Here is a 25,235-nt window from a genome sequence, read left to right as displayed (position 1 = left end):
TTTTCAGTCCATTTCATATGTATTGTTGGTTTGCCACCTTTAGTGCTGTGTAAGGTACTGATTATTGATGAGTACCATCTTTCTGGCAGGTGGGGCATTGGTATTTCTGGTTTGTCCCAGTGTATCTTGCCTTCTGGTGGTTCAGTTTAGTTGTTTTTCAGTTGTATCCAACTCTCCATGACCCCATTTTGGGTTTTCTTGACTAAGATACTGGAGTGGTTTTCCATTTCCTTCTGTGAGGACCAATTTTTAATTGGGGAGTGTTAGCTAAGCGGCTCGCTGCAATATTGGGGCAAGGAAGGAGACCGGCAGCCTCCTTCAAAACAGAGAAGGATTTATTTAACAAGAACGAACTTAAAAAAACACAAACAGGATCAGTAGGATTAAGGGAAAGGAAATAAAATGGGGAAAGGGAAATTATACAACCTGGATAATACCACCGCTCAGGAATCAGCTGAGAATACATAGCAATGTCTTCCAGCGCCTTCCAGCTTCGGAAAATTCCCTTCTTCCCAGGAAAAAACTCCCTTCTTCCCAGCACACCCCACACAGCCCCCAGCCAATTGGCTGGCCTCTCCGACAGTCACATGACTGCCCTCACTAGGTTTCCAATCATTATAATTTTGCCAGGCCCATGTAGGCGTCAGGGAGTGGTGATGACATGAGGAGCCAGTGCCATGGCAACGGCTACAACCAGTGGGTGGAGCACCGTGAGGTCTGCAGAGCCCCAGGCCAGTGCACACTGAGGGTTTTTTTTTTTTAATTCTAGCCAAAAGATGAGGTCATAATAACCTCAAATTACAATTAATTCTTTATACTTCTTCAGCTCATTTTACAGATGAGGAAATGGAGGAAGAGTTAAGTAACTTGCTGCCAGATTTTTTTTTTTTTTGCAGGGCAATGGGGGGTAAGTGACTTGCCCAGGGTCACACAGCTAGTAAGTGTCAAGTGTCTGAGGCTGGATTTGAACTCAGGTACTCCTGAATCCAGGGCCGGTACTTTATCCACTGCACCACCTAGCTGCCCCCCCCCCCCTGCCAGATTTGAACTCAGGAAGAAGAATTCCTGATCCCAGGCCCAGAACTCCATCCAATGTATCCCCCAGCTGTCCTTCCTTCTTGTGATACCAGAACACAAAGTGGTGCTACTCAATCTACTATCCTCCATCTCAAACTTATCATCATGGTGACTTTGAGTAGGGCCAGCCTACAATCTCATATTAGTCCATCAATTTCTCTGACTCTTAGGAATAGTGGTATCACATGGACCAGGTTTCCACAGCAGTCAATAATATTGCTAGATCTCAGTTTGACAGCTTTTCAGGGTTCCTTCTAGGTCTTTAAAGTTACAGTAATAGTCTCAGGGTACATACAAGCCCCCCTATATGTCACCTTGACTGATATTCTCCTATTTTGTTATACCACCTTCCTGAAACTTCATCTTTTCCCCTTCCCTTTATGGTGATGGGGGGGGGGTTGAAGTTATTTTTACTGGTTATTATTGGTATTATTGTTTTGTTGGCATAGTTCTTATTATGATCAAAGAAATAGAGAAATGGTTTCTGACTTCCTGGAGCTCATAGTCTAGCTGGGGCCATCTAGAATCACACTCAGGAAACAATTGGGGAACAATAAAAGATAATATAGTAATTAAGGGCTAAATACCACAGTAATGACTTCAAGTATGATTAGGACACTGAGAAGGGAAAGAAATCTGTCTCAAAAGAGTAGTCAGAGAAGGTTTTGTGGGAAAGATAATATTCAAAGAATGGGTAGGATGTAGAAAGGGTAGCGAGAATACCCCAGGAAAGGGAAAAGGCAGGAAAAAAGGTGTGGAGGTAAAAATTTACACAGCCAGAAAGAGGGTGTGAAGGCGCTGAAGGTCAAAGCACTGTGATTTTTCCTTTGAAAACATTTGTTGTTGTTCAGTCATGTCTTCATTTGGGGTTATCTTGGCAAAGATACTGAAATGGTTTGCCATTTCCTTTTCCAGTTCATTTTTACAGATAAGAAACTGAGGCAAACCGGGTGAAGTGGCTTGCCCAGGGTCACACAGCTAGTCAGTGTCTGAGGCCAGATTTGAACTCAGGGAAATGAATCTTCCTGACTCCAAGCCTGGTGCTCTATCCATTGTGCCACCTAGCTGCCCTTTACAAACATATACCAATATTAATTTGCATCCATTTCAGAGGATTGCTGTGAGAAGACATGGATAGACAACCAGGGAGGGAGGAAAAAAGAGATCAACAGGCAAAATAACCTATTATACTCATTTTAACCCCCAAACCATTTTTTGAAACTTGATATGACATTGTATATAGCCAGCTGCACTCTGTTAGTCTGACCTACTCACCTAAAATGTCAATGTCTGGAGGGTAGCAGGAAGGTGCTAGCGTGGGATCTCTTCTTCTCTCCTGCGCTTTGGCTTTGGCTCTTGTAGGAGAAAGCCTTGGATCTAGAGCCAGAAGACCCTGTTTCAGCTCATTCTTGACCCCTGTTACCTGTGTGACCTTGGGCGAGTGCCATCTCCCTTTCTGAGCCCTGGTTTGTGATCATCTATAAAATGCAAGGACCGTTTTTGTGTGTTATGGACCACAACCCCCCAATCCCTTCTTAGAATTAAAAAAACGTAATTGAAGGAAATGCTAAATTTCAGTTAGAAGTTTATACAAATAAAAGTGCATCTTTCCCACCACAGAGCCCTTGAAATCTATCCACTCCCTTGGGGAGAAGTGTATCTGTAGACTACATAGAAATAACGAGCAAGCTATAGAGTGCTTTTAAGGTTTACAGAGAACTTTACACACATGAGCTCATTTTATCCTCATAAAAACCCTGAGAGGCAGGTACTACTATTATCCCAATTTTACGGATGAGGAAACTGAGGTAGACAGAGAGGTTAAGTGACTTTCCTAGGGTCACATAGCTATTAAGTGTCTGATGTAGAATTTTAACTCACACTAAGATGCATTGTGATACCTAGCTGCCTGGACTGGGTGATCTCTAAGATTCCTTCAAGTTCTAAATGAATCCTATGATCCCATGAAAGAAAGAAATACAAGTTTCCTGAATACTTTCATCTATGAAACCAAGCTATCCATTCTAGAGGTGACCCTAGGAAATATTCTGAAATAAATGTGGTTTGTCAGGGCCTCTCACCCAGGTGTCCCTTCCCCCACATGCTGTTATCTTCTTTTTCAAATGGAGCTCTTGGGAAAAGACTTGACAAACTCCTTTACAATAATAAATGACTAATGAGGTTTGATGTGTTATTTTTTTCCAGAGGAATTTACAACAAAGATGAAGGCCAGAGGAAAGAAACTGTTATGGTGGAATTTTAGGAACTAGTTACTGAGTTGGGTGCAAGAAGGATTCTGGGAACCACTGAAATCACAACACATTTTATTTACTCACAAGACCACTTTGACATTCCTTTTAGGAAGGGAGCTAATAGTCCCAAGACTGTTACTAGTATTTCCATCTATGTGGCTTCCTTTGTCCCTGAGTTAGAGAGGAGAATGTTAGATCAGCAAATCCACCCACCCCTACCCACCACCCCCTTCCTGTGACCTTCCTCAGATTTTCTCATATTTTTTCTCTTCCCTTCTCTTAAAGATGGAGGATGGAGTAAAGTTTAGCATATCTGGAGCAGTTGATCTAATATAGTGGACCACACATGGGGCATTCTCCAATTAGGTCTTGGAGGATCTCCTCTCTTCTGTGTGATCGCTCTGCAAATACTTGAGGATAGCTCTTACACCTAGTTCCACTCCCTACATTCCACCCCCATTGCTAAGTTTTCTCATCTCCTAGTTAAGCATACCTAGTTCCTTCAGATTGTCTTCTTTATTACACATAATTTTTATTATACCATGTTCTGAAAAGGATGCATTTACTATATCTGCCTTTCTGCATTTGATTGTGAGGTTTTCATGCCCTAATACGCGGTCAATTTTTGTGTACATGTCATGTACCACTAAGAAAAAGGTATATGCTTTTCTATCCCCATTCAGTTTTCTCCAGAGGTCTATCTATTCAATTTTCCTAAAATTCTATTCACCTCCTTAAATTCTTTCTTATTAATTTTGTGGTTAGATTTATCTAGCTCTGAGGGGGTAGGTTGAGGTCCCCCACTCTTATAGTTTTGCTGTCTATTTCTTCTTGTAACTCACTTAACTTCTTTAAGAATTTGGAGCCTAGGGGCAGCTAGGTGGCGCAGTGAATAGAGCACCAGCCCTGGAGTCAGGAGGACCTGAGTTCAAATTCGACATCAGACACTTGACACGTACTAACTGTGTGACCCTAGACAAGTTACTTAACCCCAATTGCCTCACGGAAAAAAAAAAAAAAAGAATCTGGAGGCTGTACCACTTGGTGCATATATGTTTAGTATTGATATTACTTCATTGTCTATGGTACTTTTTAGCAAGATGTAGTTTCCTTCCTTATCTATTTTAGTGAGGTCAATTTTTGCTTTTGCTTTGTCTGAGATAAGGATTGCTGCCCCTGCTTTTTTTTTTTTTTACTTCAGCTGAGGCCTAATCTATTCTGCTCCAGCCTTTTACCTTTACTCTGTGTTTATCTCTCTGCTTTAAATGTGTTTCTTGTAAACAACATATTGTAGGATTCTGATTTTTAATCCACTTTGCCATCTGCTTCTGTTTTTTTTTTTGGGGGGGGGAGGGCAATGAGGATTAAGCGACTTGCCCAGGATCACACAGCTAGTAAGTGTCAAGTGTCTGAGGCCAGATTTGAACTCAGGTCCTCCTGAATCCAGGGCCAGTGTCTGCTTCTGTTTTATAGGAGAGTTCATCCCATTCACATTCAGTTATTATTACTAACTGTGTGTTTCCCTGCATCCTATTTTCCCCCTTATTTGTGCTTTTCTATTTCATTTCCCCCTGTCCCTTCTCACTAGTGTTTTGTTTCTGGACACCTCAGTCTGCACTCCCTTATATCAACCCAACCTCCTTTTTGTCCTTTCCCCTTTCAACTCCTCATTTTGCCCTCCCTTCTATCAGCACTGCACCCTTTTCTTTCCCCTTTTCCCTTTTACTTCCCCATAGGATAAGATAAAATTCTATAACCAATTGAGTCTATATGCTATTCCCTCTTTTAGCCAAATTAGATGAGAGTAAGGTCAGGGGGCAGCTAGGTGGTACAGTGGGTAAAGCACCAGCCTTGGATTCAGGAGGGTCTGAGTTCAAATCTGGCCTCAGACACTTGACACTTAGTAACTGTGTGACCCTGAGCAAGTCACTTAATTCTCATTGCCCTGCAAAAAAAGGGGGGGGGAAGCAGAAAGTTTAATGTGATAGGAAATGCTTGACATCATGAGTATCACAGAGATATGTTTTATGTGACTCATACCAGAAACATAGGCATGATTTGAGAGACAAATGGAAGGGGGTAGTGGAGTAGAGTAGCAGCATATGTAATAATAATAATAACTAATGTTTATATAGAGCCTGAAAGTTTGTAAAGCACTTTGTGTACATTATCTCAGTAAAGCCTGACAGCAATACTGTGAGGTAGGTGCTACAGATATTATTCTCTCCATTTTACAGATGAGAAAACTGAGGCTTAGACATACGCCCACATACACACTTGCACACACTTAGGTATACTCATGTAAGAGAACATACAACTAGAGAGGTAACATATGGTAATCATTTCTCAGCGGCAAAAGAAACAAATAATATTGTGACAGGAGTAGACTATGGACCACCTGGACAAGGGAAAATGGGGGGGGCGCGGAATTGAGGAAACAGATCACAATCTTGGCATAGAAGCATAATGTAGTAGTGATTCATCAGCATCTAACATCTGCCCTCCTAAAAGAGACTTGCCTTACTTTGGGCTCTGATGGGGGAATTTTTACTCATCTTGGCCAGAGTTTGGTCTCCTCTTCATTGTCTCGACATTTCCAAACCATGCCAGTGTGTTCATGAAGCTCTCCCAAGCCCCCTTCTAGCTGCTGTATCCACACACCCTCTCTCCCTATTAGAACACAAGCACTCGGAGTACAGGAACTGTCTTATTTTTGTGTATTTGTATTACAAGTTGTTAGCACAGTGCCTAGCACAAAGTAGGCTTTATAAATGATTCTTCGTTAATTCATTTATTTGTTCATCAATTTGTTCTTCACAAGGTTGAGGACAGGACAAGGAGAGCTGCTACCTCATTCTGACCTCCAAGAAGAAACAGGCTGCTGAAGTCTGATCTCCAGGACATCTGAGCATCAGTGGCTCCTTTGCACTTGGGAGTCAAGAAGCCTAAGCTGAAATCTGACATTTCCTTTTTGAACATGATGGGCAAGTCACTTAACCGCTAGGAACCTCAGTTTCCCTATCTGTTAAATGGAGGTGCCAATTCTTACCCTACTTAGCTCACTGGGTTGTAGTGGAAAAAAAAAAAGCAGTTGACAAACCTTAAAGTTGTCCAGCAGAAAGAATGCTGGCTTGGGCGTCAGAAACCTTGGATTCAAATCCTGGTTTCTTGATTACTTCCTGTGTTGTATTGGGCAAGTCGCTTCACCTCTCTGGGCTTCATTTCCTCATCCATAAAATGAGGAGGTTGGACTAGGTGACTTATGGAGACCCTTTAGATTCTAAATCAATGATCTTATAATTAGAAAGGCTAATATGGAAGAGGAGAGAACTCAGAGTAAGGAAAAGTCTAGGTTAAAATTTCACTTCAGAAACTTAGTAGCATGTCACTGAATGTCTCTGTGCCTCAGTTTATTTATCTGTAAAATGGGGTCAATACTGTACTTACCTCATAGGGTTTTGAGACTCAAATTGGATAATGCATGTGTAATGGGGTCTTCCATGTGCCTAGACCACCTAAGATGGAGTCACCCACATGGAAGGCAATACAGGAACTTTCTTCTGGAAGACTGGAGCATGTGTGGACATTTTGCATTGGCCTCCCTCCAGTTGGGAATAGTCTTTTACCAATTCCTGACTATATCTGGGGAAAACAACCTGATTAAGCAGTACCCAGGGACTTTTTCCTGGGTTTGGATCTGATAGTACCCTATGGTAAAGGGGAGGACTCAACTCCTCTCACCCACCCTCCTCTCCCACTACCCCATGTGCTCCCAAGAAGCCAGTCTGGGGTTTTGGCCAATTCCTTCATTTTTTTTTTTTTTTTGGCGGGGTAATGGGGGTTAAGTGACTTGCCCAGGGTCACACAGCTAGTAAGTATTAAGTGTCTGAGGCTGGATTTGAACTCAGGTACTCCTGACTTCCTGACTCCAAGGCCTTTGCCCTATCCACTGAGCCACCTAGCTGCCCCCCCCCTTTTTTTCTTTTTGTAGGGCCGGAGAATAGACACTCCAACCAGGAAAAGTGATCCAGAGGGATACAGGAATCCAGGCCAGGTGTTATAGTTAGCCTAGTGGGCCTTCGAACTTGAACTTGTTGGGACTGAGTCCATGTAGGAACTGAATTAAATTGAAAATCTAATCCCCCTTCTCTCCCCAAGACTGAGGTAGTGTTAGGATAATTAGACCTCTAGGGGTGTGTGTGTGTGTGTGTGTGTGTGTGTGTGTGTGTGTGAATGCTTATATGTTTGTTCTTGCTATATCTTTGAATATATAAAAATATTAAAATAAATAATACAAATAAGAAGGGAGATTTTAAAGTACCTAAGCTATTCTCATATTAATTGGTTCTATAAAACTGGGGTACTAGTCACAGGGACCCTAAAACGGGAAGAACAAAAATCAGTGGGGGCTAAAATGTTAATAGGCTTGGCCAGAACAAAACCATGTTACACATGTAAAGTGCTTTGTAAATGAAATAAAAGGCACTGTATCATAGACTTAGCACTAGAAGAGATCTCAGAAGCTATCTCAATCTTCCTCATTTTTTAATGAGGAAACTGACATTGAGGGAAGCTGAGGGACTCCAAGTTAGGGAAACACGGAAGAGGAGGAGAAATATTGTGGCTGGGTTGTTTCCAAAGTTATATTTTTAAAAATAATAGTAACAAAAGCCCTTCATTATGAGCTCTGGAGGGAATTAACATAAGACCAAAAGTAATACTATGTGAAGCATCATCTCTGATTTCATCACTGTGGGGAGTTCCACCCACCTGTCAATGACATAGTACATAAATCCTAGGGAGTTGCCAGAAGCCAGTAGAAATCAAATGATTTGCCTAGGGTAAGAAAGCTGCTTAGTGGCAGAGGTGGGGCTGATTTCAGGTCTTCTTGACTCTAATCCCAGTTCACTGGAAATAATGACTGACATTTATATGGTGCTTTAAAATTATGAATCTAGTGTCGTGAATCTGAATCTTAGAATCCTGTGTTCCGGAGGCAGTCATGGGATAAAGTAAAGAAAGCTGGCTTTGGAGTCAGATGATTTGGGTTAAAATCTCAGCCCTGCTACTGACTACTGTATGTGTGATTTTGTACCACTGAATTAATTTCTCTGGATTACAGTCCCCTCATCCATAGGATGAGAGGGTTGGATGAGATGGTGTTTGAGGTCTCTTCAAGCTCTCGATCTAGGATCGAGGGATTTTTATCTACACACTGATAGTAGGAAACAATCTGATAGGTAGAAAAGCAAACTGTCTCCTGATCTCCCCAGGACACCAGGGCAGAGCAACTGATGGTGTGTGTGTGTGTGTGTGGCTGGGGGAGGAGAGGGGTGTCTCAGATGACATCTCACATCCCTCCTGTTCAATCCTCCCAGCCTCCCCTCCTCCTCTCTGCCAACCAGATGGCCTGGAGAAGGGGGCTGATAAATCACCCTGGCTAAGCCTTTCAAGCCAAGAGGCCCTAATGAAAATAGGTCTGGGGCCAGTTAGAGAAAAGGTATTTCCCCACACTGACTTCCTGTGTCACTTGAATCAAGTTACATCCTTTCCCCAGGCTGTAAGGTTAGAACAGGAGCCAAAAGAAAATTAAGAATAATAATCTGTGCCCTTTACTTTGAAGGGCAGAGGAAACTGGGGCTCTTTGCTCTCCTTTCCTCTCCCTTCTGTCTCTTCTCCCCTAGCCCTAGTCTATTTTCTCCCTCCCTTCCTTTCCCCAGAATTCTCTCCTCTGCCTGCATTCTTTTCCTCCTCTTTCTCCTTCCTCCTCTCATCTTCACTCCCTTCCCCTGTCCTTTCTCTATGCCTCTCAGTACTGTCTCAACCTCCCCTCCTTCTCCCTTCCCCCAATCCTTACTCATTCCTCTCTTTTCCTCTTTAGTCTACCCCCTTGGGCCCACTCCTGGAATCCAGCCCTTTTACCAGCTAGATTGAATCTCTCCTGTGGGAAAGAGAATCTGGAAGAACACAGAGAGTTTTAATTGTCCCAGGGAAACAAGAGATGAGGCTGGGGAGAAGTTTGGTTTGTCAGTACAGGAAACTCTCTGAGTATGCAGTTTTCTGAATTAGGTAGGGGAAAGAGTGAGGAAGAGGAGATTGGAAGATACTGCCTGTTCCAGAGGTCAGTGCAAGTCTTATAGGCCTCCTGGAAAAACCAGACCTCATACACTTACACACACACACACACACACACACACACACACACACACACACACACTCACACACACTGTAATGAATCAATCAATTCCCAAGCACTTAATAAGTTTCTACTACAGCTCAGGCACTAGGCTAAACTCTGTGGATACAAAGAAAAGCAAAAACATTTTCTGTCTTTAAAGAACTCACATTCTAATAAGGGAAACAACATACATCAACTATGTGCAAATACTTATACACACATATATGGAGAGAGAGAGAGAGAGAGAGAGAGAGAGAGAGAGAGGATAAATTGGAGATTATCTCAAATAGAAGACATTAAGGGGAATAGGAAAAGGAATTTTTCTGAATGTGAGATTTGAACTGAGACTTGAAAGAAGCCAAGAAGCCAGAAGGATGAGCAGGGACGTAATTACAGGTTGGGGGACAAACAGTGGAAAAGGCACAATTGGGAGATTGATGTTTTGAGGTGGGAACAGCACAGAGGACTAGAAATGCAGGAAGGAGCCATGTTTTGAAGGACTTTAAAAGCCAAATGGAAGATTTACTATCTGGTCCTCGAGGCACTAGGAAGCCACTGCAATTTTGTTTTGAATAGGGAGTGACTTGGTCAGACTTGTGCTTTGGGAAGATCACTTGGCTAGCTAAATGGAGGATGGACTAGTTTGAGGAGAGACTTAAATCAGTGAAATCAATCAGAGGTTATTGTACTAAGTCAGGGGTGAGGTGATGAGGCCTTGTAGCAGGATGGTGACAGTCAGAAGAGAGAAGGGGACATAGATGAGATGTTGCGAAGGTAACATCAACAAGACTTGGTATCATATTGAATATGGAGGGTGAGAGAGGGTGAAAAGTTGGGATGCAAGCCTGGAGGATTGGGAGGATAATGGAGCCCTTGATAACAATACCCTGAACAATAATAAGGAAATTGGGAAGAGGGGAGAGTTTGGGGGAAAAGATATTGAGTTCAGTTTTGAATATGTGGAATTTAAGATGAGATGTTCCAAAGGCAGTTGGAAATTCAAGACTGCAGGTCAGGAGAATCACCTGCATAGAGATGATAACTGAATCCAAGAGAGATAATAAGACCATCAAATGAAATAGAATGGAGAGAGAGAAGAGAAGAGGACCCAGGACAGAGTCATGGGGGATACTCCTATGGGTACTATTGGGCTTGACCTAGATGAAGATTCAGGAAAGGAAATTGAGAAGGGTTGGTCAGACAGGTAGAAGGAAAAACAGGAGAGAATAGCAAGAAAACCCAGAGAAGAGAGTAACAAGGTGAAGAGGGTGATGGACAATATCAAAGACTGCAGAGAGGCCAAGAAGGATGAGGACCGAGAAAAGATTGAATGATTCAGAAATGGCTGGTGACTTTGGAGAGAGCAGTTTCAATTGAATGATGAGGTTGAAAGCCAGACAATGGGTGGAAAGAACAAGGATGCACTTACTGTAGACCACTTTCTGAAGGAGTTTAGCCATGAAAGGGAAGAGAATTGATAACTAGTGGACATGAATGGATCTTGAGGATTATTTTTGAGGACTGGGGAGACATAGGTATGTTTATAGGCAGTTTATAGGAAGCACCTGATAGACAGGGAAGGATCAAAGATTGGCAAAATCGTGGGGATAATAAAGAGCAAGAAATTTGCTGGATATTATGGGATGGAATAGAATCATTGTTACATTTAAAAGAGTTTGCTTAAGTTAAGAGAGAGACCAACTCTTTGTGTAAGGCAGGGAAGAAAGAGGAAGTTGTGGCAGAAGGCATCTGGAGGAAAAGAGGGAGCTCTTGGTAAATGGCTTTAATTTTTTTGTTTGTTTGTTTGCTTATTTGTTTTTTTGCAGGGCAATGAGGGCTAAGTGACTTGCCAAGGGTCACACAGCTAGTAAGTGTGTCAAGTGTCTGAGCTCAAATTTGAACTCAGGTCCTCCTGAATCCAGGGCTGGTGCTTTATCCACTGCGCCACCTAGCTGCCCCAGTGGCTTTAATTTTTTAGTGAAATATGAGGCAAGGTTCTGCTGAGGGGGACAAAGAGGTTTAAGAAGGGATGGAAAGGTTTGAAAAAGCTGCTGTGGTGAGTGAAATGCTGAATAGATTGGGGTGGGAGGGGGTGTATAAAAGGACTGCCTTGGTGCAGTGAGGGCCCAGTTGAGATTATGTAAGATAAACTTCTAGTGGACCCAGTCAGCTTAGTTTTGTTATTTTTCTCCAGCTTCATTCAGCAGCATGTGAGTCAGAGCAAAGGAAGCAGGTAATCCAAGACTGAGGCTTGACAGGGAAAGATCAGTGATAGGATAAAGGGGCAAGGAATTTGAGAGGAGAGGATAATGTAGAGTTTAACAGATTTACCAAGAGCTCAAAATGGGGAAGGGAGGAGTGTAGCCAAGGACTGGGAGAGAACTGAGAGATGAAAAGATTGGAGATCTCCATGCAGATAAAGAACAGGGTTAAGAGTTGCAAGTTAGAAGGAAAGATAGTGTGATAAAATATTCTAATCAGATAAAGTAATTTCGAGGTCATGAATATGGAAGGGGAACACTTGTAGATGATGTGAAGATCAAAGGTACCACCATCTCTGTGCATAGCTGAGATTGGATGGAGGAATAGCTCATGAGAAATGAATAAATAAAAAAAACACATGGAAGTTAAGGTGTTCAAAGGCATATCAATATATTGAAACTCCCTAGTATGAAAGCAAAACTTGGGGAGGAAATATTGTAAGCCAGTCACTGAACTTAATGAGGAAGGAAGAAGTAGGTCCTGGAGGTTGATAGAATCCAGCTACCAGAATCTTGTTTGGGTAATAAATATTAATTGAGTGAACATTAAAAGAGAGACTCCTGAGTGATGGTTGTAGAGGGAAAGTCTGGAAGTGGCAATGAGAAGCAAGGAGTATTCCAACTCTCCCCCCATGACCAGTGAGGCAGCCATATGTATGAAAGGGGAACCAGTGCCAGAAAGGGGGGCTCTGGATGTCATGTCATCAAGAAGGAGCCAGATCTCAGTGAGTATAAGGAGGGGGATAGAGTCAAAAAAGGCAAATGAAAGCATGTATGTTACATATGCATCAGGCCTTTTAGAGAGCACTGGGGAAGCAGCAGATCAATCTGGAGGGATGTTGGGGCTGGAGTAGGGTTGAGGGGGACTGAAATAAGGCAGTGGGCAGTGGGCAGTGGGGAACAGGGTTTGTCCAATGACATCTGTGGGTTCAAAATCATTGCAATGGGGAGAGGTTGATGGGGTGGGAGTATGTTAACCACTAAGCACTGAGTCCAGGCAGATTATCATCTCCTAGGATTATTAACTCTCTTTTCCAGAAAAGAAAATGGATCTCAGAGAAGGCAAGTAAGTCTGTCCATGGTCACACAGCTGGTAAGTGCCAGAGATGACATCTGAACCCAGTTTTTCTTGATTCCAAGCCCAGCAGGCTAGTCTTCTACCCACTGTGACCTGCTACATAAAACTCAACTTTTTTTTTTAAAAAGAAATACAAATTGCCTATCCTTTCCTTGTAGACCAGGTGTTTAGAAAACTAGACAGCATAGTGATAAGAGTCATTGAATCATAGGATTTAGAGTTGTAGGAGGATCCTAGAAACCCTCTCGCCCAATTCTCATTTTACAGAGGAAGAGACTGAGGTTCAGAGTGGTTAAGTTGCTTCTCCAATATGACCCAGTGAGGCGTACTTGTGACCTTTTTATACTGCTGTACTAATTTAATCATATTGTTATTGCTACATGGAATCATAGACTATTGGAACTGGAAGGTACCTTGGGAAAGTGTCTAGATCAATCCGCTTTTCTGTGGAGCCTTCTTAAACCACCCAGACAGAAATGATCTCTGCTTCCCCTGAGCTCCCATAATACTTACTACTCTGAGAGGTAGTTATTGCCAGTATTATTAGCTATGTGGCTTTGGGGGCATTTTCTTTCCTCTCTCCAAGGCTTAGCTTCCTCTTCTTCACAAATGAGAATAATCATTGGAGGGGCTTGTGCTTTGGCTCAGGTCTTCTGATCACAAGTTTGGTGAGCTTTCCACCTAATGGGACTTGCCTCTTTTTTATTCCCTTCCACTTTTCAGGTCGGAATTTCCCCCCTCAAATAATTTCTTTTTCCCAGCTATCTTGTACATCCATGATGCCCTGAGGGCTGCCTAGGCCACTCCTCCACTGTAGGGCTCAATTATGTCCTGCTTTCTCCAGCCAGTGCCCTGCCTTTGGACCACCATCACCTCTCTTGCCTCCAATCAAAGCTTACTTTTTATATCTCTGTTCTTAGTTTGCTGAAAGGCAACGAATTCCTACCAAGAAGCTGATATGAGATCAGGCTTAATGCCTTGCATATTTCCCAGAAATCTACAAGGGACCCTTTCTTTAACCCAAAAGACTGAACTTCTAAGGTCCCCAATAGCTATAACTTCAGGCATTAGCCACAGGGCAGGGTGGGGCATACATTTTGGATGCATGGGGCTGTCCTGGCGCCAAGAGGTGACTATTTACCCTACCTACATGTAAACTGCTCCTGGCTGTGACCAATGATAAGTTATAGGAGGATATAATGTATGACAACATAACCTGGCAGGTATCTATTACTCTGGAAGGGTGCTGTGTTTATTGAGTACCCAACTGTCTATGAAACACTTCCCTGACCTTCTCTTTTTTTTTTTTTTTTGGTGAGGCAGTTGGGGTTAAGTGACTTGCCCAGGGTCACACAGCTAGTAAGTGTCAAGTGTCTGAGGCTGGATTTGAACTCAGGGACTCCTGAATCCAGGACCGGTGCTTTATCCACTGTGCCAGCTAGCTGCCTCCATTCCCTGACCTTCTCAATGGAATAATATGATCAGAACAGAGGTGAGAGCTTAATGCTAAGTCTTCTGTAGTCCAATGAAACAGCCAAGATAGGGAAGCAATGAAAGAAACAGAGTCCATTTGACCCCAGAGGGGAAAGTTGAGAAGAGATAATTAATGCAGCACTTTGATGGGATTTTTTCCAGGCTTCTGACTTCTCTATTCCTAAGTAAAACCAATGAACCAAGGGACCAAGGCTTAGGATTACAGTTTTAGATCTGGAATGGACCTTAAAGGTCTCCCAGGACAATGTCTTCACTTTGCAAAAGAGAAAACTGAAGCTAAGGGAAGTTCATATCACTTGTTCCTAGTCATACAGGTGCCCAAAATGGTAGAACTAGGGATTCAAACCCAGTTCTTCTGACTGTAAATTTGGCCCTCTTTATACTGTATGATTGCACCTTTCCACATGTTGTTTCTCTCATGGCTTATCTTTTTTTGACTAGAGGATTCTTACAGAGTTTTAGTTCTAGCCTCAATTCAATAAACATTTATTAAGTGCCTACTATGTTCCAGGAACTGTGCTAAGTGCTGTGGATACAAATATGAAAAAAGACAGTCCCTGCCCTTGAAGAGTTTACAATCTAATGCAGGAAGACAAAACACAAAGAGGCTGAAAAGCAGAGGTGGGCAGGGGGAGGCGAAGGTACCCAGCACTATGGTATGGTGGAGAAGCCAGAAAAAAACCAAAATAGTGCAGCCAGGTAGGAAATGAGGTGACAGTCTTGAAAAAGTGATAGAAAAAAGCAAGTTGAATTTTCTTGCCTATAAGTCTTTCCTCACTCAACAGGATCCAGTACTCTTGTCCGGTAGAATATAAGCTTCCTGAGTGTTAGAACTGTTTTTATTTTTGTTTTTGAATACTCGAGGTCTACAACAGAGCCTGGCACATAGCAGGTAAATAACAGATGCTCGATGAATTGAATCGAGCTGTTCCCAGCAGAACTCTCCAGCAGCTGCTTGCTGGGGGCAGTCTTGTCTGTCCAACAGATGTGGATTACATTATCATTATCACCATTAGTTCAGTATTTCAAGGATCTATGGTTTTGTCAGTATGCGTACTCCCTGTACCAATGTACACATTGTTCTTTTAAATCTTGGTAAATAGTGTTTAGAAATGTTGTGGTCAAAAACTTCATCTGTCCGTGGCCACATTATCAACAAACCTCTGAATTTAGTTAGACTGGCCTTAGATGATGGGCATATAGTCTATACCTGGGCCTCTACTCAAAGCCTTCCTTTTGATTTTTCCAGATTTGCATAATATATTAGAGAGAGAGAGCAAGAAGGTATCCCAGAAAGAAAAACCCCCAACAATTTTGAAAGACTTAAGAATTCTGATTATAACTTCAGAGGACCTATGATTAAATATGTTCCCCACTTCCAGATGGACCCAAGGTATTTTTGTTTGTATGTTAAGTTCACAATTAAAAAAAATATATTTAAAAAGAGAAAAACCCAAACCTTTTTAGGATCATAGATCTAGAGTTAAAAAGAACCCTAGAGGGGGCAGCTAGGTGGCACAGTAGATTAAACACTGGCCCTGGATTCAGGAGGACCTGAGTTCAAATCTGACCACAGACACTTGACACTTACTAGCTGTGTGGCCCTGGGCAAGTCACTTAACCCTCATTTGCTACCCCTTCAAAAAAAGGAACCCTAGAGGCCAGCTAGTCTAACCCCAAAATGAGGTCCAGAGATTAAGTGACTTGACTGATGTCATAGAGGTAATGAGTATCACAGGTGGGGATTTGAACTCTGGACCCCTCTGACTCCAGAGTCACTGCTCTTTCCACTATACCAAGCTATTTTGTTCATGTTTTTTTTTTTTAATATCCTATTACTTCCTAATGACTCCCTTCTTTCTCCCACCCCATGCCAATAGGCTCCTTCCTTATAAAGTCAAGTAAAACAAATCATCCCATGGGGGCCATGTGTGAAAATGTTGTATCTTATTTCACAGCAATGGACTTTTTGTCAACACTCAAAGGCCCCAACCAGAGGAGATTAATCTAGACTGATTGAATTAAGTGAGACTGACTGAGAATGATTGACTTTGCTGATTAACCTACTTAAAGTTAATTAAATCAAAACCACACCTGGCCAGCCCTCAATAGGGTATTGTTCTCAGAAGCTAAGAGCTTTAAACTCAACTAAGTCCAGTGACCCAAGGGATTTGGGTGACGCTGACCAATCAGCCTGAAGGATGGCCTCTTCCAGGGAAGGAGGCAGAAAGTGGAAGGGCTATTTCCTCTCTCAGTTCAGTTCCCAAACATGCTGTGGTGGAGGACTGGGGAGAAGAAGGAAGCCAGGTTGAACCCTTATGCTTTTTCTTGGTTTTCTGACCCAGGTGTTCTCTCTTTACTCTTTAATAAATGCTTAATGCCAAAAACTGGTGCCAACACTTCTAACTTATAAGTAAACCTTAGCTAGTTTTCCCCCACACTGGGGGCAGAAAAAAGGCGACCACACATTAGATTTTGTTTTTTTTGTTTTTTTTAGTGAGGCAATTGGGGTTAAGTGACTTGCCCAGGGTCACACAGTGTCAAGTGTCTGAGGCGGGATTTGAACTGAGGTACTCCTGAATCCAGGGCCCTGCCGGTGCTTTATCCACTGCGCCACCTAGCTGCCCCCACACATTAGATTTTAAACATCATACACCCCTCTTCTGAGACGTGAGAGGTCTATATCATTAGTCAAGATTGGTCATGGCACTCATTGAGTTTGGAAGACTTTCAATGTATTTAAAGCCTCTCCAGCCTGGTAGGACCTACCTGTTCTTTCCTGACAGGATCTGGACTCAGCTTTTCTTGACTCTATCCACCTTACAACACTGGTGTTGCTTCTGTGGGTTTTTCAAGCTTAGTATGTAAAGGTGATTCTGGATTCAGAAAGACTGTGTCAGTGCAGGTCCTACCAATCTGAAAACACTTCTGCTATGATCTGGACAGTGGATTTCAGTCTGTTATTCAAAGATGGGACTAGTTAAATTCAGAGACATGTTATAGTTCCCAGGAAGATGATACCAAGCAATGATTTTTTTGAAGGAGTGGAGGACTTCTGTTCTGTGTTAGTGAAGAAATTGCCTACAATAATGAAATGTAATATGGTACAGTGGAAGAGGCATTGGCTGTGGAGTCAGGAAAACCTGAGTTCAAATCTGGTCTCACATGCTTACTAGTTATGTGTCACTGAACAAGTCACTTAACCTCTTTCTGCCTCAGTTTCTTCCTGTAAAAATGAAGATAATAATAGCATTTACCTCGCAGGGTTGTTGTGAGGATCAAATGAATGACCATATATAAAGTTTTTTGCAAACAGTAAAGTGCTATATAAATACTATTTATATATAAAATACAATATTATAAAATAATATATTAGCAATTAATAGCATATCAATTAAGAATATATTATAAAATAATAAATATGTTTATATGTATTTATATTATGCTAAATAAATATATAAAATAAATTAACTTATTTTATTTATATTATTTATTAGTATATCTGAACAGCATTCTTCATTTTCTCTTCAGTTCCCCCATCCCCATTTCATGACACTAGTAGTTTGAGATAATAATACTAATAAGTCATATTTACATAATACTTTGTATAGGAGTTTCTTTACAATAACTCTGCCAAATAGGGAAATATGAATATTTCAGTTTTACAAATGAAAAAGTCCAAGCTGAGGAAGCAAAGTGACTTGCTGAAAGTCATCAATTTAGTTTGTTTTGTTTTGTTTTGTTTTGTTTTTTAGTGAGGCAGTTGGGGTTAAGTGACTTGCCCAGGGTCACACAGCTAGTAAGTGTCAAGTGTCTGAGGCCGGATTTGAACTCAGGTCCTCCTGACTCCAGGGCTGGTGCTCTATCCACTGCGCCACCTAGCTGCCCCATTGAAAGTCATCAATTTAGAATCAGAAAGGACCTGAAGGTCATTTAGTCCAAGTCCCTCATCTTATTCTCCAGATGAGGACACTGAGGCCAAGAGATGGTATGTGACCTTCTCCAGGTTACACAAGTAGAGCATGGTAGAGTCTAGACCCACACTATTCTTTAAGAGTCCCATAGTTGGGGCAGCTAGGTGGCGCAGTGGTTAAAGCACCAGCCCTGGATTCAGAAGTACCTGAGTTCAAATCCGACCTCAGACACTTGACACTTACTAGCTATGTGACCCTGGGCAAGTCCCTTAACCCTCATTGCCCAGCAAAAAAACGAGTCCCATAGTTACTAAGTATTGGAAACATAGATTCCAGTCCCATTCTCCTCTAATTCTGAGTCAGGGATGTGCTGGAGCCAGGTTGAACTAGCTCACGAGAGGTGATGGTTAAATTTTCATTGTGAGCATTTACACTTTTGAAATAGACAAAGGCTATAAATCAGGGCTTGCTTTATCGTGGGTGATGGGAAAATATTAATAATTCAGATTAAACTTAAAAGTGTGCTGTATGCCCATCTCCTTGCCCCTCAAAAGGTTAAACATTTATCAGCATACTCCTCCCGTTGCCTCCTGAACACAGGTGCCTTCAGAGCAGGGCCTTGAGCACAAAACTCTGGCTGGGAAGGACTCTTTACTAAAGGTAACATATTTCCATGGTATTGGGTGCTTTTCTACCTATTTTTTGCTTTTAAATGCCTGTCAGGCCCTAGGCTCTAAGTTTCATGGTGAAGAGTCTGGGCTTTTTGAGAGAAGGTGCAGAAGCTTCTTCAGCTTTCCCCCAGCCAGACTTAGTGACAACAGAGGCTCTCTCAGGATTTTAAGGATGGGCCCCACACCCTACCAAAGGCAGTGCTGGCCAATGGGAATGTGATGATTAAAAAGGTTCGAGAGACATAGTTTCTGGGTAATTTAATTATTTTATTAATAAGGCTGGCAGGTTATTTATAAAAGGATGGTCAGTTGACTGTATCTCTCAGACCAAAGATCCCTAATGGTGGTGGAGGTCACAATTATATGCCCTTTGAAGAGGAGGTGTTTCCAAGGGGTACCTACTCAATTCTGATTGGTTAACATAATGGGAGGTGGGCTATCTTGGGGGTATATGACTTAGGTCACTCAAATCTTGGTCAAAGAGACATCAATTTCCATTTCACCTGTCTTGATAATAGGGAGAATCAACCTTTCCCCAGACCTGTCTGAGCAAACACAATAAATAGGAATGCACCCATTAGCCCAAACTTAGAATTCTTTTTACTGTTTGATTAGATATTGAACTAGTTGGTTTCTGAATGAGGAAGTAGAAAAGGGGAAAAACCTTGGTCCTAATACAATAATTAGCTACTAAATATGAGAGAAATATTCAATTCTCATAAGAACTAAACTGGCTTCTTCCCTGTTTAGAGACCACCCTACAGTTAGCACCATCCAAGTGCTGGGATAGAAATACAAAAAAAGGAAAACAGTCCCTGTAAGCCCTCAAGGAGCTTACAATCTAATGGGGGAAGATAAAACACAAAAGAAAGCTGAAAAGAAGGGAAGAATACCTGAGTCATGGTGGACAAGTCAGTGGGAAAAGGCCCAATATAATGTAACCAGGGGAGAAATGAAATGAAGAGGTGTCTGAGCTGAGATCTCTCCTTAAATGAAGGTTTAGAGTTCATGACCCCACCCTGCAATCAGAGAAACAGAGGGTAGTAAGGAGGTGGCTGATGAGATCTTTTTTTTTTTTTTTAGTGAGGCAATTGGGGTTAAGTGACTTGCCCAGGGTCACACTGCTAGTAAGTGTTAAGTGTCTGAGGCTGGATTTGAACTCAGGTCCTCCTGACTCCAGGGCTGGTGCTCTATCCACTGCACAATCTAGCTGCCCCATGGCTTATGAGATCTTACAGGATAAAGAAGTAATCCCAATAATCAGCTTTCTGGGACATAGTGAAGTCAGTCAGAGAAATCCCAAGGGAGAGCAGCCAGGAGAGAAATGGGGAGATGTCTGAGCTGAGGTCTCCTTAGCATAGGGGCATGATAAAATCCTACCTTCCACCACCAACTTAGGGTTAATATGGGTGGACCTCAATTGTTTCCAAGAGACATTTTGCTCAAAAGTTGTGTGTGTGTAGAAATGTAATTGTTATGTACAATAGTGGATTATCCAGGGAAACCCCTGGCTTGTTGGACCAATCAGGAGTTTCCTATGTTATCCCAATGTCTTCTTCAGCTAGAGACCACAGCGCATTCCAGCCATCTCCTTGATCTTCTTTCTAACCTTGCTACCTCAAACAGTGGGCCATGCTGTCTTGATTTGTGAGTAGACCAGTTGCCAACCCACATTGTCAATTCTATCTGTCCCCAGACCCCAGTTCACATCCCGTCCAACCATCTGCCCATTATGAGTTCCGTCCTACTCTACCTTTCCCACCTGTTCTGCTTTCTACCTCTTGTCCTGGAAGAATAGTCGAATTAATAATACCATAGCTCCTTGAGAGTGCATGTCAATTGGCTCTATTCATTGTCCCTGTGAATTCTCAGACCTTCCTTGGCCATCACTCCTTTATATGTATTGTTTTCCCCTACTAAAATGTAAGTTCCTTGAGGTCAGTAACTATTTTGCATTTTTATTTCTATCCCCAGGACTTGCACAATTCTTGACACATAGAAAGTACATAATAAATGGTTTTCATCATTTATTGATCCTCCTAGTCGTTCCTGCTACATTTGTAAATCAAACATTTCCAATGAACACAGGAAACATAATAAGTGACTCATAAATGCTTGCGTAACACCTTCACCCCTGAAAAATAGCCCTGCTTCTTTTCAAGCTGCATTGTGTAGAACAAGGGAAATTATTTCTGATTGGCTCAGAGACCTCTGAGTCAATGAAGTATCCCACATGCTTGCCTGTATAGGTGGACAGAAATTGGAAACACTTGGTATTATTAGAAGACTTTGGAAGAGGTTGTGGTAAACATGGCATTTTGAATGTTTAGCATAGTGCCTGGAACATAGAAGATGCTTAATAAATTTTTTTTGTTGTTTAGAATTTTATTTTCCAAATTACACGTAAAAGCAAATTTTGACATCAATTTTTTAAAACTTTGTGTTCCAACTTCTCTTTCTCCCTCCCTTCCCACCCCCTTAATAAATGTTTGATTGATTGAATGATAGACCAGAAATCTCTCTGGAGCCTCGGACATGTGAGGAGGCTGATCCACCACCACTCCCAATGTCCCCCGATGTCCAGTACTTGCAACCCTGGAGACGACTAAGAGGGAATTTCCCTTGGTGAGAGTTTTCTCACTTTTTGAGCTGAGATATTTTTATTTTTCTTCCAAGCCAGAGAACCTGTCTATTCTGGTACATCCTATTATCTATCCTACTTTATTTAACTTTCCTGATTTCTGTTTTAGCATAACCAGCATTTGGTGGGAGGGAGCTATATTGGTGATCATGAGCAAAGTATTACCCTCTCCTTGAGAGTGATTTGGGAAAATGGCATTTATTCTGAGCCTCAAAATATTGTACTTCTAGAATATCACTGTTTAAGGTATAGTCGATTGATACTGGACTAAAATTATATCAATAGATATAATTGAATAAAAGAGCAAGCACCCAGCCATGGTCCTCATCCTATTCCCAACATGTGCAGAAACGGTGAGATAGGGTCAGCCAGATGCCAAATAAGATTATTTTCTATCCATGTAACTAGAGAGCCTAGTTGTATTTATATTATATGGCCCAAGAACATATCTATTTTGCACTTTTTAAATCAAATTGAATGCTTAGGTAACCAACTCGCAAATTCTAGTCATTACCAATTACCTGGTGACCAGAATTTTCTAGTTAAGAGGCAGAATTTTTGATCCATTGAAAGTTCACCTTAGGGCTGAAATGGAAAGAGATAGGAGACAGGGGTCTGGATGTATTCTGATGACATCATGAGGGTGATATTTGATGTGAGTTGGAATAAAATTAGCATGACTCCCATCTCTTCCCCTGAAACCAGATAAAAAGAGAAGGCTCTGTACCTGACCAATCCAAGAGTCCAAGGCTGTTTTGCCTTTATTTAAAAAAAAATTAGTCTTTGATTTTAAATGGTTTGCAAAGTGGTGATTTCAGGAGACCTGGCCCCAGAATGTTGGTGTTGTTCCCTGAGGGTTCCAATGGTCACCAGACCTTGAAGTTAATGATCTGGATGTTGGCAAGGCATGGCTGAGGTAGAGAGAATCCTGGGGGAGTGCATTTGGGGGAGGAGTTTGATATGAGACTGCTTCAATAGGAGATGGTGCTTAAAAAACCGTGGACACCAGGTTTATAGGGCGCTCTTCTTTCCGGGAGCATTTCCTGGTCCTCCATACCAGCACCAGAACCAGAGTAGCCACGAAGCTGGCAGCAGCAGCAACCAGCACGGCCCAGTAGGGAACCCTGGAGGCCGTGTTGTTTTCCTGTGGAAGTGGCCCACTATTCCTCAAGGTATAGAAGTAGGGGTTGTCCTGTGAAATGAGCAACAGCAGGCATCAGAGGATTAGAGGCTCACAAGAATAACTATCAATCAATCAATTAACATTTGTTCAATCAAAAATGGCACTGAGCTAAAAAAGTTGAGCCTAGAAAAGCAAAATGAAAGTCCTTCCCTTTAAGCTTATCTACCCTGGGTGGAGAACTTGTATGTATAAAGCAAGGGACAGGCAAGCCAACCTGATTAGAGCAGCAAGATGTGGAGAGATAGCCGATGGCATAGGTCAGGCAGGCCAAATTCCTACCATGCCCTTGACCACCACCTCCTCTGTTAGACTCAGGTAGAGACAGCCTAGGACTCTGAGCCCCCCAAAGTCCCATGAACAGCAGCATCTTTTACCCCTGACTATGGAACCTACTCCAGCCTGACCATTTTCCAAGGAACAACCTCTTTGGAGATTTAACCTGGTGAGAGGTTGAATCTGCAGCCTCTGTAGATGCTGTAGCCCCTGTCCCCTGAGCAGTCACGGCTATTGAAGACCCAGAAAAGGTCCTGGTACCTTCAAATGGTTTAACACCAGAAACCAACATGATTTGATAAGCCAGTCTGACCTCAGCCCTGCAGCCAAAATCTCCTACTTGTGTCATCTCCCTGCTCCCTGAGATCAGTGATTTTGTCTTTTTTTTCTATTTGTATCTTTAGCATTTAGCACAATCCTTTGCACGTTGTGCATGTTTCATTCATTCATTCATTCATTCATTCATTCATTCATTCATTCATTCATTCATTCATTCATTCATTCATTCATGTCCAAGGCTCAGAGTGGGCTAGGGAAGATGGATAATGCAGCCCAGCTGGAATTGTAAGTGCTTAATAAATGTTGAATGGAAATGTTATAAAATTGGGGATAAAGAGCCTGAAGAAGGGGGAGATTGGGAATGGAGGTGGCCTTCTTACTCCACATACATGATTCTCCTTTTGACCCTGTTCTTGATAACTCTGTTCCCTGAATAGCTAAGGAGTAAAAGAATTGATTTCCAGCTCTCTGCCTGCTCTCAGGCATACAATTGCTTGGTTGGATAAGAGTGAGAATCACAGAATCATAGGATTTAGAACTGGAAGGGACTTCGAAGCCCATTCAGGCCAACCTCCTCACTTTACAGATGAGGAAACTGAGTCCCAGCAGGGTCAAGTGACTGATCCAAGGTCAAAAGATTAGGGAAGGGAGGATGGAAGAGGAGGACAATTAAGTAAGGAGGAGAGCAGAATCCCAGCTGCTGGATGCTGCCTTTACTGGTCTTCATTAGCTGCTCCATGAAGCAGCTTGTGGTTCATGAGGCTCTGCCAGCATTTCTTCTAACACTTCTTTCCAAAGGCCTCAATTAAACTACAGGGAGCTTAGCCTTTTCACCCTATAGCCCCAGGAAGTTTCAGTAGCTGTTTGTAACCCTCTGACGTGGTGGTGAGGACCTAGTTTATTTCTAATCTCCTTGGGGGAGAATTGAGAGGTCAGTCCCCATTCCTTTATGGTCCTATCTCATCCACACCTTTGTAGGATCATTGATGGAGCTGGAAGGGACCTTAGAGAACATGTAGGCCAACCTTCTCATTTTACATATAAAGAAACTGATTCCTTCCTATCTTCTTTGCTGCAGATACTTCTTTTTGGGGAGGGGGCAGGGTAATGAGGGTTAAGTGACTTGCCCAGGGTCACACAGCTAGTGTCAAGTGTCTGAGGCCAGATTTGAACTCAGGTCCTCCTGAATCCAGGGCCCATGCTTTATCCATTACACCACCTAGCTGCCCCTTAGCTGCAGATACTTCTTAAGAAAAGGTAAAGCTGGTCAGCCAAGTGGAATAAGGAGGGCTTCCAGGGGATTGACATGGTGGTGGTGGATGGTGTATGTATGGATTATGGCTCAGGGACAGAAGCATGGTATAGTGGATAGAGTGCTGGACTTGGAGTCAGGAAGATCTGAGTTCAAATCCTGTCTCAGATACTCCCTCTCTGTGTGACTGGGTAAGTCACTTGTTTGTCTGTCTTAGGATGCTCAGAAATAAAATGAGAGTATTAGAATAGATGATGTCTAAAGTTCCTCCCACCATTGAACTAGGATTCTATAATAAATCGTAGTCTGGCTAGGTTCTTCATATTCAGTCTTCTGTCAGTGAAATCCTAGGGCTACAGGAGATAGCATTAGAAGCTTGGGGGAAGGGCATTCTTTATTTGCTTGTTCTCTTTTTCCCCTCACCCACGAGATCTTCATTAGTAATAGGCCTCTTTGCCTTGAAATTTCTAAGTCCTTTCCATCCAGCCTCTCCTTTTAAGGTCTATTAGAATTATTGACCCCCTGCTCTGAAGGCTATTATGGGGAAAGTGGAACATGCTGACAGTGAAGGTGTCAGGAAGTGGGTTATTCCAAGGGATCTCAGCCAAAGGGAGTGTCATTTGCTCTTATGCAGGTCCAGGCTCCTCTGCTACCAGCTGCTATGCCAACCCTTGATCTCTGG

At 42.3% G+C, this 25,235-nt stretch overlaps 1 protein-coding gene across 1 annotated transcript in view; it reads right to left on the bottom strand.

The window, feature by feature from the left end:
- Positions 1–22,554: 22,554 nt before the first annotated feature.
- Positions 22,555–25,235, bottom strand: part of PLB1 (phospholipase B1) — a 180,606-nt gene continuing 177,925 nt past the window's right edge. The window contains exon 56 of the mRNA XM_043980996.1: positions 22,555–22,758. Coding sequence (XP_043836931.1) covers positions 22,555–22,758 — 204 coding nt within the window. The remainder of the gene's footprint in view (positions 22,759–25,235) is intronic.

The sequence above is a fragment of the Dromiciops gliroides genome, chromosome 2 (assembly GCF_019393635.1).
Source record: "Dromiciops gliroides isolate mDroGli1 chromosome 2, mDroGli1.pri, whole genome shotgun sequence".
Lineage (NCBI taxonomy): Eukaryota > Metazoa > Chordata > Mammalia > Microbiotheria > Microbiotheriidae > Dromiciops > Dromiciops gliroides.
Note: the sequence above shows the minus strand (reverse complement) of the source record. Positions and strands in the feature narration are given on the sequence as shown.